This window comes from Dromiciops gliroides, chromosome 2, assembly GCF_019393635.1.
Source record: "Dromiciops gliroides isolate mDroGli1 chromosome 2, mDroGli1.pri, whole genome shotgun sequence".
Taxonomy (NCBI): Eukaryota; Metazoa; Chordata; class Mammalia; order Microbiotheria; family Microbiotheriidae; genus Dromiciops; species Dromiciops gliroides.
The window spans coordinates 530,475,974-530,491,762 of NC_057862.1; the positions used below are offsets into that span (position 1 = coordinate 530,475,974).

A 15,789-nucleotide genomic window follows, 5' to 3' on the forward strand; every position below is an offset into this window, starting at 1 on the left:
TATTTAATCGCATTTCAGTTGGGGATGCCCTAATTTGCCCCTTTGCCAAAATACTTTGAAGCTTAACATGAAGATAAAAATTTGGAGGAATTTGATGAAGGGGAGGAGGAAGGATTATGCAGATTATCTCTAATTTACTGGATGTGTTAGGAGCTAGACCAAGGATAAAGGGGAAAGTAGGGGAAAGAGGAAAATTAACTTGGGGAGAAAGGAAAAAGAATGAGAAGAAAGGGACAACAGATTAATTTATATAGTGACATTTATTGATTTTATTTTAAAACAAAAGAATAGGTTCACCTTTCCTATAAACACCAAGAGTTTATAGAAACTTTCAAGGGGGTACCCTTTCCCCCCACCGACACAAAATAATAGGAGTCCCTCTGACAGTACTATGAGGTAGTTATGAGCTGTTCTCTCCCAAAAAAATGAAGGTAAATGAGGCTTAGTGGTGAAATGAGGAAGCTAAGAACAAAATCCAGACTTCTGGGTTTCTCCTATCCCCTACTCTTACCAGCATCTAAGGATATTTCTAAAGGCCTGAAAACTGCAAACGGTCTTCTGAATTGCCATCATCCCCTGATCTAGGAAAATGAAGGAATGGAACAGGGATGCTCTCTTTGCCCTGAGACCTGATCATGCAGCACCAACATAAGAGAGATGGGGTGCCCCTAGACACTGCTTATCCCTCCTGCTCCTAGGACTAATGAGAGCAGGCTGAAAGGACACACCCACTTGTTGAGGTAGTGATAGGTTATTCCATTTAGCCAGGTGCTTTGGGAGCTGACTCCATTTTCTCTGTAGCAACATCTGGAAGGACCTAGGAAGATCTCAGTCTACTCGCTCTCAACCAATAGGCTCCTTAGCTCCTTATCATAGCAACAGACAGCTGGTCCTGGAGGGCACAGGGTGGAAGGCAAGGGCGCAGCTCTGATAGTCTCACTACTCCACAGAGGGTTTGGCTGAGAGACTTCCGTCACAGGACACAGTCTGACTGAGTTCCCAGGCTGTTCCAAGGGGTCTGGGTCAATGAGATTGTCGCTTCTGTCAACTGCAACCCAAGGCAAGGAACTCCTCGAAGTCCTGAAAGGCATAGACATCTTGGGTCTGGGAAAAGGAGGAAAAGAGGGCATGGAGAAGTTGGAGTACGGGGCAGGGATGCGAAAAGGAGTAGGGACCGGTGAACACTGCACAGGACTTAGGATAAAGATCACTGAATAATGAGAAATGCCCAGAGACGTGGGGTGACCGCTTACCACTCCCCAACCCTACACCTCTCCCCTGCCCCCCACTCCTGGGGAAGAATGTTCACTTTCACAAGCTCTCCAAACAGGTTGGTTCTTTACAGCCCAAGGTCAGGGTCGCTCCTTCTCTGCCAAACCTTCGGAGGGGCAGAGATAGAAGCTGAAGTCAATTGGTCTTCAGTCCTCAGAGAGCTGGGGGGTCTGGCACAGTCAGCGAAGGCAGTGACCTGGGAGCGTAGACCCAAGTTGTAGCCTTCACGACCACCGCCGCCGCTGCCGCCTTCCCCACCCCCTCCCTACCCCATCTCCCACACTCCCGGGCCGAGCTCAAAGTAGGGTACTAGCCCTTAGTCCCAGGATGGGGCACCGCCCTCCCTCTCCGCACTCTAGCCTTCGGACAGCTGAAGAATGCAGGGTTCCTCCAAGGGCCAAACTCTCCCTCTTGCCTCATGCAGATAAGAATTCTGAGTCCCCTATTTCTGGCAACACCCCCCCCCCAATCCTTTTTTAAAGGTCGGCAGATTTTCCCTCCCCGAGACATTCTCCACCTTTCCCCATCCCGACCACCCCCACCCCTAGTCTGCTTTTTAAAAGTTTGTAGAGCGAGGCACAAGTATTCATTATCTCAGTCCCAGGGCCCTTCACTCCTTGGTACCTACCCCTCGAGCTGTGGGCTTTGTGAAGTCTGGATTACCTCCCGCTGTCCCTCCCACAGAGAGCGTCCCCTGCCACCTTGCCCCACGGCCTCGTTCCCATCTTCTGTCCCCTGACTCTGGGCAGCCTTGAGAGCGCCCGCGACTCCGGCGGTTGGGTCTGGGGAGGCTTTAGGAGTTCGGGGGAGGCAACGACGTGGACACGGTGAGCACCGCCGAATGTACAGGCGGCGGTCGCAGCGGCACAGCAGGCGGCGAAAGGCGCTGCGAAAGTCAGGGCTGCGGCAGTATATCAGTGGGTTGAAGGCAGAGTTGGCATAGCCAAGCCAGTTGAGGGCCAGGAATGCCGAACCGGGAACCAGCGTAGGCCCCCCGAGGGCGCGCACCACGTTGGCCACGAAGAAGGGCAGCCAGCAGAGGGTGAAAGTGCCCATGATGAGACCGAGGGTCCGCAGGGCTCGATGCTCCCTAAGGGGCAGCAGGCGTGCTGGTCTGCGGCCGCAGGAATGGACTCCCCCAGGCTGGGCACAGGGCCTTTCTTGGGAAGTGGGCGATGGGGAAGGAGGGGGCTCTTCTGGAGGGAAGCGGCCAAGCTCCCGACGCAGCTGGCGCAGCTGGTGAGTAGCTACAGCAAAGACCCGCGCGTAGACAAAGAGCATGACGAGCAGGGGAAGATAGAAGGAGACTGTGGAGGAGAGCAGAGCGTAGGGCAGGTTGGAGGCGAAGGCGCAGCAGAACGGATTGGAGTGACAACTCTGTGCCTCGGCGTCAGCTCCTACGCGCCACCACTGGCTCATGATGGGCGCGAAAGAAACTGCGGTGGACACAACCCACACCAAGACAACAGCTGCTCGGGCACGGGGCTTGGTGACCAGGGCGCCGTAGCGCAGTGGATTGGTCACTGCCAAGTAGCGGTCCACGGCTAGGGCGCAAAGAGTCTCAATGCTGGCGGTCACACACAGCACATCAATAGAGGTCCACAGTTCGCACACCGTGGCACCGAATGGCCACTGTCCCGTCAGCGCCAAGGTGGCCCCCGGGGGCACCACTAGGAGCCCCATCACCAGGTCAGCTGCAGCCAGTGAAGTCACGAACACGTTTGTCATGGTCTGGAGTCGTGGGGTCCTGGCGATGGCCACGATGACCAGCAGATTGCCTCCCACAGTCGCCAATACAGCCAGAGCCAAAAGCGCCCCTGCCACCGCTACTGCCCACGGCGCTGCGGACAGCCCACTAGTGTTGGTAGCGGCGGACGCCACTGTAGGGTGATCTGGCCACTCGGGCAAAGAGCTGTTCTCACGGGGCCACGGGGCCATCCCCGACTGAGGAGCAAGGGAGGGAAAGAGGGCGAGGGGATTGCCGGGTTCACCCAGCTCAGGGGAGGGGGTGGCAGAGCGTGGGAGAGGCTCCCCGGGCCTGGGCCATCTTCCCCTCCTGACTGGGGCCAGGAACGCTCGGCCTTCCCCCCCTGGTGCCACCACTTCTGGGAGGAGTGGCGGCCCTTAAAGGGGCAGCAGCCAATAGTCCCGGGAGGGGAATAGAGGGGTGGAGAGAAGGAGGGAGAAAAAGGGAGAAGATGAGGAAGGGGAAGGAGGGAAGGCGAGAGACAAAGAGGAGGAAGGAAGGATGCTTGTCTTTTTCCTTTGCCAAATCTGTAGCAATTGACTTTGTCTATCCTGTCCCCTTTACAACCCCAACTTTGTACTACCTCCCAAACTTTGTGTTGCTTCCCTCTACCAGCAAAGGCTTGGGCTCCAGGGGAAGTCTGGTATCTCTTGCCCCAGGAAAGAGGTAAAGACAGAGCCAGAATCTTAGTAAGGAGACATTCCTTCAAAAGAAAAGAAGTCAAGGAATCAGACCCAAGTATGTCCAGTAGCCTCTGATTTATTTGGCTAACCCTCTTTGGAGTTCCTTAATTTAGACAGAGAAGAGGGTTATCACCCTTTCTCTTCTCTCCTCAATTCTGAACAGCACATCGAAGGTGAAGCAGCAGGAGCCTTCACTTGCAAGGTTTTCTTTCCATCCTTTTTTACTTCTCTTTTTTAGGGGATAAAAAAAGATTTTCTATTCCCTCTTTTTCTCCTGCACTCCTACAGAGAATGGTTACACTTCCATTAGGACTTAGCACTGTTTGCAAGAGTATAGCAGACACAGTCCTCTTTTCACTCCAGGGTACCCTCTATTTAGCCACCAAAGTGATCTCCCCCAAACTCAGGTCTGACCATGTCACCCTCACACTCAATAAACAACAGTGACTCCTATCCCTTCAGGATCAAATAGCAAATCCTTTGATTATGAGTTCAAAACACTTTAACACCTGCCCTCCCCCCATTTTTCTAGTCTCCTCATACCTTAAACCTTCCCCACCCCACCCCCTACACCCCCAGATACTTGGAAATCCAGTGATACTGGCCTCCTTGCTGTTCCTAGAACTACGTTCTCCATCTCTGGCTTCAGAGCTTTTTTACTTCATGCCTAAAATCCTCTCCCTCCTCATCTCTGCCTTCTGACTGTTTTCCTTCAAGACGCAGCTAAAATCCCATCCTCTGCTGGCAGGCTTTCTGGATACTCTGTAATTCTAGTGCCTACATTCTGTTGGTGAGCTCCAAGTTAACCTGGATATAGCTTTTTTTGTATAGAGCTGTTTGCATTTTGTCTCCCTCATTAGACAGTGAGCTCCTTGAAAACACGAAATGTCTTTTGCCTTTCTCTGTATTCCCAATGTTCAGCACAGTGCCAACGGAAGGCATTTAATAAATGTTTGTTGGACTGATCGACTAAATGTTCACTGACTGTATACAAAAGGCAGCTGTGCTTTAGTGGCTAGAGAGCTCGTCTTAAAGCTCTGAAGATCTGGGTTCAGTTTCTGCCTCCAAACACCTGCAGTTTGACCTTGGATAAATCACATAACCTCTGGATCTCCAGATAACTCTCCTAGACTGATTTGAAGAGCAGCTATGACTATGTATTGGTAGAGGGAATCCCCTACTCTGAGATTTCTATCAGTAAAATAACAATTCCAATTTACATACAAGTCATAATCTCTCCCTCTCCCATACTTCTATTTTTTGTTTGTTTGTTTTTTGTTTTGTTTTGTTTTTGCAGGGCAATGAGGGTAAAGTAAGTGTCAAATGTCTGAGGTCAGATTTGAACTCAGGTACTCCTGAATCCAGGGCCGGTGCTTATCCACTGCACCACCTAGCCACCCCCTCTACAATTTACTTATTATGAAAAAAAATTATTAACAAATTATTTCAGGGTAGCTAGGTGGTGCAGTGAATAAAGCACCAGCCTTGGATTCAGGAGTACCTGAGTTCAAATCTGGCCTTGACACATACTAGCTGTGTGACCCTGGGCAAGTCACTTAACCCCCATTGCCCCACAAAAAAACAAAAAACAAAAAAACAAAAATAAGTAAATTGTAAACTGACATCATATATTTAGAATAATATGATATTCTAATACCACATTTTCTTGGGTACTATTAATTCCCTTTCCCACCTAAGACAGCTCAAAAATCCCGTTATAGTCCTGCCTAGTTTTACAGAGGAAGAAACTGATGCTCTGAGAGACCAAACTGGCCTCATTTCATACAATTAACAAGTCTCTGAGATGACACTCAACTCTGACTGCCAAAACCAATACCTTTTCCATTGGACTCTCTGATTCCCCCACTTGTCAGGGTCTGAACCTCAATTCTGGGCTCCATTTTTGGCAGGTGATGTTCCCAGAATCACTAATCCAGTCCCTCTCTAGCTAGGGGTGGGGAAGAGATGCTGGAAAATATATGCCCTGTGCTGAAGCTGGGCGCCAGGAAGATCTAATTCTTTTATCAAGGCCCTTTTGGGCTGGACCCCGTCTTCCTCCTCAGAAACAATGGGACAAAAAGGGGGAAACTGATCATGGAAAATGACTGCAGGGCATGGCCCCTCTTTTGAATGCTCCTGAGACTCTGGCTCCAGTGTCACTGGGCTGAGCAGTCCCTCAGGGAAACTGAACCAGGAGAAGGGGGATGGGATGGGAGGAAGGTCCTATAATTATCCATGTAGAAAAGGAAGCAACTTCATCTCCCAAGGACCAAATGGTTCTCCCATGACCAAGGGTTCCCAGTGACTTCCCAGAAGATGCCTTTGGTGCCAATGCAGTCTTCAACTTAAGCTTTTAGGTGCCAGGAAATGCCCACAGTCTATAAGTGGAGACATAGGGACCCCCTAACCAGTTCTTAACTTTTCATGTTTTCATGGAGCCTTTTGGGCAATCTGGAGAAGCCTAAGGACCCTTTCTCAGAATGTTTTTTTTTTATTTTAAACAAGAAGTTTATTTAAACAACAAGATGTTTGACTTGAAGGGAAAACTATCTAGGATCAATTTCTTTGTAGTAATTTATCCCTACTGAGAGACAGAGATTGCCCTACATGTAACAGCTACGTACAAAAAAGTTATAAAATCGTCCTTGGTTTTACAATGATAAAAGAAAAACATTGAAATTATCCAATCAAACAAGGTATGCAAGGATTTTTTGTGGGGTTTTTTGTTGTTGTTAAATAGTGAGAGCAAAATAACTTACTGGAATATAAAGATAAAAGTTGAATGAGCATGCCACTAATGGAGAAAAGGGATATTTTCACAGAACCAGTTTGTTTTTTCCCCTCCCCATCTCCTTTTGATGTTGATCAAAACATACCATCAGCCATTTAGTTAAAAAAAAATACACATTATGCCTGTGCACATACACCAGTTACTTTATGTACAATAAAAGAATGGGGGAAGGGAATCACAGAAGAGAGAAAACTATACTGCAGTACTCAGGATGTGGATGAACCAAATCTTGGTTTTCTAATTGTGAATGTATTGTTTTCCTTGGGAGCACAGTTCTGGAGTAGAGTAGCAGGTTCTCTTTTTAGTAAACACCACCTGTCTGCTGCTGGAATACATCAATTGTATCTTCATCCTCCATTTCCAACTGTGCAGGTGTGTCTGTTTCATTGATTGGTTGCCCATCAAATCGGAATCTGATCTGCCTCATTGACAAACCCTGTCGTTCACTAGGCTTTCATTAGTTTACTAAGTGGTGTGTGCCTCTTAATCTTAAATTGCACCACCGAACCATCTTGTCCTGCCGCCTTCAAATTAATGTGGTCATTGTATTGAGTCTTGGCTTTTTGTCGGCCATGGCGAGTCCGGGGGTCTTCTCAGCCGCTGCTTCACAAAAGAGGCACCAGGATGGTCCGCTCCAAGGGAAGGGGGGGGGAAGCAGCAGCGGCAGGAGCAGGAGCAGGAGGAGGAGGAGGAGGAGGAGGAAGGTGGTGGTGGTGGTGATGGTGAGGAAGAGGAGGAGAAGAAGAAGGAGGAGGAGGAGGAGGAGGAAGGTCAGAATGTTTTTAAATGCATGGGATTGCAAAGGAAACCAATGATATTAAACAAGTTCACAGACTCCCATATTAAGGACCCCTACTAACCCGTTCCCCCAAACCATCCAAGAGTGGCATTGGCTCCAGTTGGCTTCCAGTCTTTTTGGAGACTGCTGGCATAGGGTAGAAACCCTAAGAAACCTTCCCAACCCTGGTTTTGCAACACACCAGGGTATTGCCAGTTACCAGGAAACTCTTTTTTAAAAATTTGATCTCTAAAATAAATCTATGCCACAAAAACCTTTTTTTTTTTACTTCTTTACTCTAGAACTTGGGAGATTGCCACCAAACTAAGTAACTCCAAAAAGTTTGGGAACAAGCTTTACTTTAGAGATTTGTGGTGTTTGAGACATTAACCCTTTTAAAATGAATGTCACTTCCCTTCTCTTGGTCTCAATTTCCTCATCTGTAAAACAGGATAATTGATTTGGAACAGATATAGAACTTAGAGGTCACCTAGTCCAGGGCTTCTTAAACTTTTTCTGCTTTCGACCCCTTTTCGCCAGAGAAATTTTTATTCAACCCTGGGTATATAAAGATATAAAATAAGTTCACATACCATTTTACTGTTGCCAAATTTTTCACGACCCCCACATTCAGTGTGACCCATGTGGAGTTATGACCCACAGTTTAAGAAATTTTGATCTAGTCCAGTAAAACTGAGGCCTAGAGAGTTAGATTAATTTGCCTGTGGTCTCACAGGTGATATGTTACAGAGCTAGGACTCAAATCCAGGTTCTAGAGCTTCCAAAAGAACATTCCACTGTAGCACTATGCCTCCTAGTGAAGGGAGGTGGGAGGGGATGGGATCAGATTTTCCTTAGGGCCCCTTCCAGTTCTAAATTCCACAATACTCTGATAATTTCCCAAACCCTGTGAATGAAATTATTCTTATCTATATTTGGTAGGTTCTTGGGGTTAGTCAGTATCTGACAGTATTTGTTGTTCAGTTGCTTCCAACTCTTTGTGACTCCCTTTGTAGTTTCCTTGGCAAAGATATTGAAGTAGTTTGCCATTTACTTCTCCAACTCATTTTATAGATGAGGAAACTGAGGCAAACAGGGTTAAGTGACTTGCCTAGGATCACACAATAAGTGAGTACAGATTTGAATTCAGGAAGACAGGTCTTCCTGACTCCAGGCCTGGTACTCTATGTACTGGGCCACATAAAGTAATAGATAAGAGACAGCATGGAGGTGTGGAAAGAGGCCTGGTCTTAGAGTCTGAAACCCTGACATTTAAGTCCTGGTCGCCAACCATTCTATTTGTATGATCCTGGGCCAGTCACTCTGAAACATAGTCTCCTGAATCGATAAAGTGGGAATATTAATGTTTAAAGGGTTGCTGTAAACCTTCAAGCACTGTAGAAATTTGGATTAATATCATTTCTAGGAATACACTGGAAGAAAGGAAAAGGGAGAGGTGGAATGGGGTAAAGTAGCTCACAACAAAGAAACAAGAAAAAGCTAATAGAGTGTAGGGGAAGATGGGTAAGAAGCAGGGGAGTGAGCGAGCCTTACTCTCATCAAAATTGGCTCAAAGAGGGAATAACATACCCACTCAAGTGGGTATAGTAATATATCTTGTCCTGAGGAAAAATGGGAGGGGAAGGGGATAAGGGGGGGGGGGGAGGCCAAGGAAGGGAGGGCAGTGTGATGTTTAAAATCTAAATGTGTGGTCACCTTAAATTAGAAGCTTTAGCACCAGTCTTTGGGCATTAAGCATTTATTAAAGCATACCAGGTATTCACGTGGAGTTCGGAAAGTTAAGAAAAGGCCTATCTAGCCTAGAGTTCCAGCCTGGTTGGGTTCTTCCTCAAGTCCTCCACCACGAGCCTGCTTCAGTCACAAACTCCCCTTCAAACTGAGGGTGTGGAAGCTTTTTATAGGTCCACAGCACGGGCGGTCCTTACACACTGCTTCAAACTGATTGGTTAGTATCATCCAAATCCATTGGTTCACTGGACTTGAAGGTGGTCTCCAGTTAAGTTCAAAGTCTTCTGAGAACAATATCTTCTTAAGGGCTAGCCAGGTGTGCCTACAATCTAGTTAACTTGAAGTAGGCTAATCAGCAGTCAATCACTCTCACTTAATTCAATCAGTTTAAATTAATCTCCAGGTGGGCCTTTGAGTATCTGCTAAATCCCATTATTTTATCACAGCAGATTGGGGGATGGGGGAAATAAAAAACAAAACACTAGGGGGCAGCTAGGTGGCGCAGTGGTTAAAACGTTGGCCCTGGATTCAGGAGTACCTGAGTTCAAATCCAGCCTCAGACACTTAACACTTACTAGCTGTGTGACCCTAGGCAAGTTGCTTAACCCCCATTGCCCAGCAAAAAAAAAAAAAAAAAAAAAACACTTTTGAGGAGAGATAAGGTGAAAGAAGATAGAGTAAATATCAAAGGGAGGGAATAGGATGAAGGGTAATACAGTTAGCAATAGTAATTGCGAAAGAAATGATAAGCAGGATGCTATCAGAAGGACAGATGAAAAATGCAAACTATCAACAGAGAAAGAACTGTATCTGAATACATATTTAAGTATAATTTTTTTGTTAGTTCCTCTTTCTAAAGTTATTTTGTTTGTTTTCTTTCACAACCTGACTAATGTGGAAATGTTTTACATGACTGCACATGTATAACTTATATTGAATTGATTGATTTATTAGGGAAGGGTGAGGAGGGAGGTAGGAATTTGGGTTTTTTTACATGTAACTTGGAGAAAATTCTAAATTAATTAATTAATTAATTTTGAAAATCATTTCTAGTGTTGGGTGGATCTGGATGGAGTATCAGGTGAGCAAAAATCCAATGGACAACAATACTAGGAAGTAGGAAAGAAATCCCAGGCTCCCATTGGTAAATCAAGGCTTTCTGAGAAGAAGCAAGGGCTCTTCCCTCCTACTCCCATGCTCCCCCATTCCACCTTTCATTTCCTATAAAGACTTTGATGACAACAGATGGTGTTCTCCTGCTTATAGCTACTGATTTGGCAGACAACTGGGTCACCTGTCCCCAGAAGTCCTGTGGGGTATCCCATTTATTTGTACTTTTCTGTTTAGGGATCAAGGGGGAATTGGCCTGTTGTTCTTGCCTAATGACTTGGCACCATGGGAATTTGCCTAGCCTGTTGGATGGAGGTCATCCAACTCTGAATAGAAACAGACATTGCCCATGTAGACAGCCCTGACCCACATTCCCCAGATGACCTTCAGCCTGTGCCCTCGGAAACAAGCAAATGTAGGTTTCTGTAGTTATTAAGGATAAATATCCTGATATGATGTTTATGTGTGTGGAAACACCCCCCACCCCCCACCCCCCCCACCCCCGCCGAGAGTATAGACAAGCAGTAGTACATACTGTCCCACTGGAACAACAGGCACAGGGAACAGACTGTTGTGTCTTAAGATAAGGGTGGACAGGGAGGCTTGAAACAGTCACTCCCCTCAGTAGAAGTTGCAATAACCCAGGAGTATTCTCATCCCAAGGCTCACATTGTAGTTGCAGAATGCCTATCACACAACCACAGCTATATATAAATATATGAGCATACCCAGTGCTGCGTAGAACAAAGAATTGGATACACACTAGGTGGGGTTTGAAAAGTATGTGTCCCACTTATTCCTACCCTTACTTTAACAAGATAGACAGACAGAAAGGCAAACTAGATAGAGAAATAGATTAGAGAGAGAGAGAGAAATAGATAGATAGATAGATAGATAGATAGATAGATAGATAGATAGATAGATAGATAGATAGATAGATAGATAGATGGATGGATGGATGGATGGATGGATGGATGGATGGATGGATGGATGGATGGATGGATGGATGGATGGATGGATGGATGGATGGATAGATAGATAGATAGATAGATAGATAGATAGATAGATAGATAGATATGGGTAGATGATTCTGTCTTACTTTGAGAAACAGCATGGCATGCCGGATAAAGAACTGAAGTTCAAAAGGCCTGGGTTCAAATCCTATATCTAATAAAGAATGGCTTCGTAACCCTGGGCAAATCATTTAACTTCTTTCCAGTTTCTCTAAGACTCTGAAGTTACAAATAACATGCCAATCTGTACCATTCCTACTTGGGAGTGTCCTATACCAAGGAAACCACAGGTTTGATTTGAAAAAAATTCTTATATCACCTTCATTTCCAAATATTTCCTTCTCCTAGTCACTACCCAAAGAGTCATTTCTCTTCAATCAGTCAATCAGAAGGCATTTCCTAAATGCTGTGTATGTGCCAGACCTTGTATTGTTATTATTATTTTTTCAGTCATCTCCAACTCTTTGTGACCCCATTTGGGGTTTTCTTGGCAGAGATACTAGAATAGTTTGTCATTTCCTTCTCCAGCTCATTTTACAGATGAGGAAACTGAAGCAAAAAGGGTTAAATGACTTGCCCAGGGTCACACAGCTAGTAAATGTTTGAGGCCAAATTTTAACTCAAGAAGCTGCCCTAGGTGTACTAGACTGCATAGCAAAAAACAAAAAAAAGAAAGAAAGGAAAAACAGTTCTGTACTACTAACCAACATACTAACTGAATTTGGCAGCATATGTAATATTCCAAAATGATATTCCCTCACCTCTGCAATGAAGGAAGGAAGAGATGTTTTCTTATCTCTCCTTCAGGGACAAGATATTCATCATAATTACACAAAGTTCCGTTTCAAGTTTTGGTTTGGTTTTTGTCTTTCTGGATACATGGTTGTAGTAATATATGTTGTTTTGTATCATTCTGCTAACTGCACTTTGTATCAGTTCATATAAGTCTTTTCATGCTTCTCTGTATTCTTCACATTTGTTGTCTCTTATGGAACAATAATGTTCTATTACATTCGTTTATCATAATTTGTTTAGCTGATGAGCAGCTTTCCTTTCCATTTCTTTGCCACTCAAAAAAGGGTCTGTTTTTGTTTGTCCTCCATTCTTGAGGACCAACAAAAAGTCCTGCTATAAATACTTTGGTGTATATGGAACTTTTTTTTTAATCTTTGACTTCCTTGGGATATATTTCTAGTGGGCCCATCCCCGATTTTGAATCCAATCCAATCTAATCCACTAAGAATGTATTTTTGTTCCTTCGTTTCAGTCATGTCTGACTGACTTTTTTGTGATCCCATTTGGGGTTTTCTTGGCAAAGATACTGGAGTGGTTTGCCATTTCCTTCTCCAGCTCATTTGACAAATGAGGAACTGAGGTAAACGGGGTCAATTGACTTGTGCAGGGTCACACAACTAGTAAATGTCTAAGACCAGATTTGAACCAGATTTCTTCCTGACTCCAGGCCTGACACTCTATCCACTGCACCACCTAGCTGTCCTTACCTACTATTTTCAAGGCTCAAAGCTAGACATTAGAGAAACAATAATAAAATAAAAGACAATCCCTGTTGTTTTCCACTTTGAGACTTCAATAATAATACATTTGGTCTTTTCCTGTCCGGGACCTCGAGTTGGTGACTGAAGAGAAGGAGGAGTCCAGTCTGAACCCTAGGGTAGATAGGCTTTTCTATCTTTCTGAACTCCACGTGTTCTCTTTACTAATCCCTAATATACTTTAATAAATGCTTAATGCCTAAAAATAAAAAAAATAACACATTTTATATCTCAAAATAAATATCCAGAGATGAAAAGAAGAATTTTCTGGCATTGAAAATATTTATATTCATAAAAAAATTTCAGTAGTGAGTGTTCATTTTTGCATCCTAAGCATCTACCTATATAGTCCTAAGCTACAGTTCTGAGTATAAATCCGTGAATCAGCCATTTATTAAGGGACTACTACCTTGAGAAGTATTTTGCTTAGGTGCTGAAAACACAAACACAGACAGTTCTCACTTTATATAAATTTGCATTACACAAATTTGACTTATGTATAGAATTGCTCTCTCTGCCTCCTCCTCCTTCTCTCACTCCCCCCTCACGTACAAAAAAACCCCCCTAAAAAACCCTCCAAGTGAAGGCAGAAGAGCAGATTCAGAAAGACCACCACTGCCTCTGACACCAGATTGGGCTTGGTTTGAGACCTCTGGAGGCAAGAAAGGAGACCTTTACTCCACTCTGCCCACCTGCCATAGGGTCTTCCCCATGTATCTGCTCCCCTCATGTTCTTTGTCTAAGTTCCAGCCAGGTCCCTACGTGGCTGGGCCCCCAATCTCATGTATCCTTGAACCATGTACTGGGCCTTCTCCCTCCACGGTATGAGGCCCCCTTCCTGCCTCCCTTCTTCCCTTCTCACTTCAGGAGGTATATTTGAATTACATAAAATCTCTTTAGTAGAGTTCTGCTGAATTGTCCACTTACATAAAACAAGAACCATCTATACAATGAATGAAATTATTCCTACTCAAAAGGAACTTATGCTATAACAGGGAAAATTTAAAGTATATACATAATTTTTTGTGGGGGGGGCAATGAAGGTTAAGTGACTTGCCCAAGGTCACACAGCTAGTAAGTGTCAAGTGTCTGAGGTCAGATTTGGACTCAGGTCCTTCTGAATCCAGGGCCAGTGCTTTATCCACTGAGACACCTAGCTGCCCCATACGTAACTTTTTACAGAATAAAGACAAAAAGAATACATATAAAGAGGTCAAATACAAGTGGTGACTGCGAGGGAGTTGGGAAGTTATCAGGAAAGACTTTGTGAGAATGTGGAACTTGAGGTTTACTTGAAGAAGAAGGAGTCTGTGAGGTGGAGGTGAGAAGGGACTGAATGGCATGGGAGATGGCTAGTACAAAGGCATGGAAATGGAAGATGGAGAACAAAGAAAGACAGTGTGGCTAGATCTCAAGAGTGCAGGGGGAGGAGTGATATTCAGGGAAACTGGAAAGATAGTTTGGAGATAGTTGTATAGTGTTTTAAAACCAAAACAGAGGAGTTTCTGTTTTATCCTTTAAAAGGCAACAGAGGGGGCAGCTAGGTGGCATAGTGGATAAAGCACCGGCCCTGGATTCAGGAGGACCTGAGTTCAAATCCAGCCTCAGACACTTGACACTTACCAGCTTTGTGACCCTGGGCAAGTCACTTAACCCTCATTGGTCCACCACCACCAAAAAAAAAAAAGGGCAACAGAGAAACACTGGATTTGATTGAATAGGGGAGTCATGTGGTCAGACCTGCACTTTTGGAATATCACTTGGGCAACAATGTAGAGAACAGACTGGAATGGTGAGAATTGAAGTAAGGAGACCAATTGCAATAACCGAAGCAAGAGGGGATGAGATAGCTGTTCTTTTTGCGGTAGCAAAGAATTGGAAATTGAGGGAATGTCCATCAATTGGCAAATGGCTAAACAAGTTGTGGTATATGAATTTTTTTTGGTGAGGCAATTGGGGTTAAGTGACTTGCCTAGGGTCACACAGCTAGTAAGTATTAAGTGTCTGAGGCCGGATTTGAACTCAGGTCCTCCTGGCTCCAGGGCTGGTGCTCTATCCACTGAGCCACCTAGCTGCCCCATGGTATATGAATTTAACGGAATACTATTGTGCTGTAAGAAATTATGAGCAGGAGGATTTCAGAAAAACCTGGAAAGAGTTACATGAATTGATGCTGAGTGAAATGAACAGAACCAAGAGAACATGTACACAGTATCAACAGCATTTTGTGATGATCAACTATGATAGACTTAACTCTTCTCAGCAATACAATGATCCAAGACAATGACAAAAGACTTATGGTGGAAAATGCTCTCCACATTCAGAAAAAGAACCATGGAGTCTGAATGCAGACTGAAGCATACTATTTTCACTTTTGTTGTTGTTTATTCTTTCTTGCATCTTTTCCTTCTGTTCTGCTTAATGTGGAAATATGTTTAACATGATAATAATGTATAACCTGTATCAAATTGTTTGCTGGCCTTGGAAGCGGGGAGGAAAGAGTAGGTGGGAGAAAAAATTGGGACTCAAAAAATATCTTTACATGTAACTGAGAAAAATTTTAAATTAAAATTTAAAAGGCGGGATGAGAGCTTGATCTAAGATGGCAGCTATGAGCAGAGAGTTGGGTCTGAAACATAGGAGATGTTGCAGAGGTAGAAATAGTGATATCTGACAATTAATTGTATATATGTGAGGTGGTAGGGAGTGAGGAGGCAAAGATGATGCTGAAGATATGAACCTGAGAGACTGGAAAGTTGGGACCTTGGAAATAGGGCAACTTGGAAGAGAGGAAAGTTTTGAAGGGAAGATAATGAGTTCCATTTTAAACAAAGGAAATCTGAGATATCTCTGCAATGTCCAATTTGAAATATCCAGTAGGTTCTGGGGCAGAGCCAAGATGGCAGAGGAAAGGCAGTGAGCTCCCAAACTCATGACACAATCACTCCAAAAAACATCCAAATAAGGTCATAGGAAAATGCCCGGAGCAGCAAAACTCACAGAAGAATGTGCTGAAATCATCTTCTAACCAAGAACGGCTTGGAAGGTCAGAAGGAGGGAGCTGCTGTGCTGATACAAGAGTTGGGCCCAACC

General features: G+C 44.6%; 1 protein-coding gene across 3 annotated transcripts; it reads right to left on the bottom strand.

The window, feature by feature from the left end:
• Positions 1-354: 354 nt before the first annotated feature.
• ADRB3 (adrenoceptor beta 3) lies at positions 355-3,355 on the bottom strand. 3 transcript variants are annotated; one of them, XM_043986298.1, is made up of 2 exons: positions 1,901-3,355; positions 355-1,080 (listed from the first exon to the last, which is right to left on the bottom strand). In XM_043986298.1, the coding sequence occupies exons 1-2, from the start codon at positions 3,208-3,210 to the stop codon at positions 834-836; spliced, it is 1,557 nt and encodes a 518-aa protein (XP_043842233.1). In that variant the 5' UTR covers positions 3,211-3,355; the 3' UTR covers positions 355-833. The 3 variants fall into 3 exon arrangements, with proteins under 3 accessions (XP_043842233.1, XP_043842232.1, XP_043842234.1); XM_043986297.1 differs by having other exon boundaries at positions 355-1,104; XM_043986299.1 differs by having other exon boundaries at positions 964-1,468.
• Positions 3,356-15,789: the final 12,434 nt, after the last annotated feature.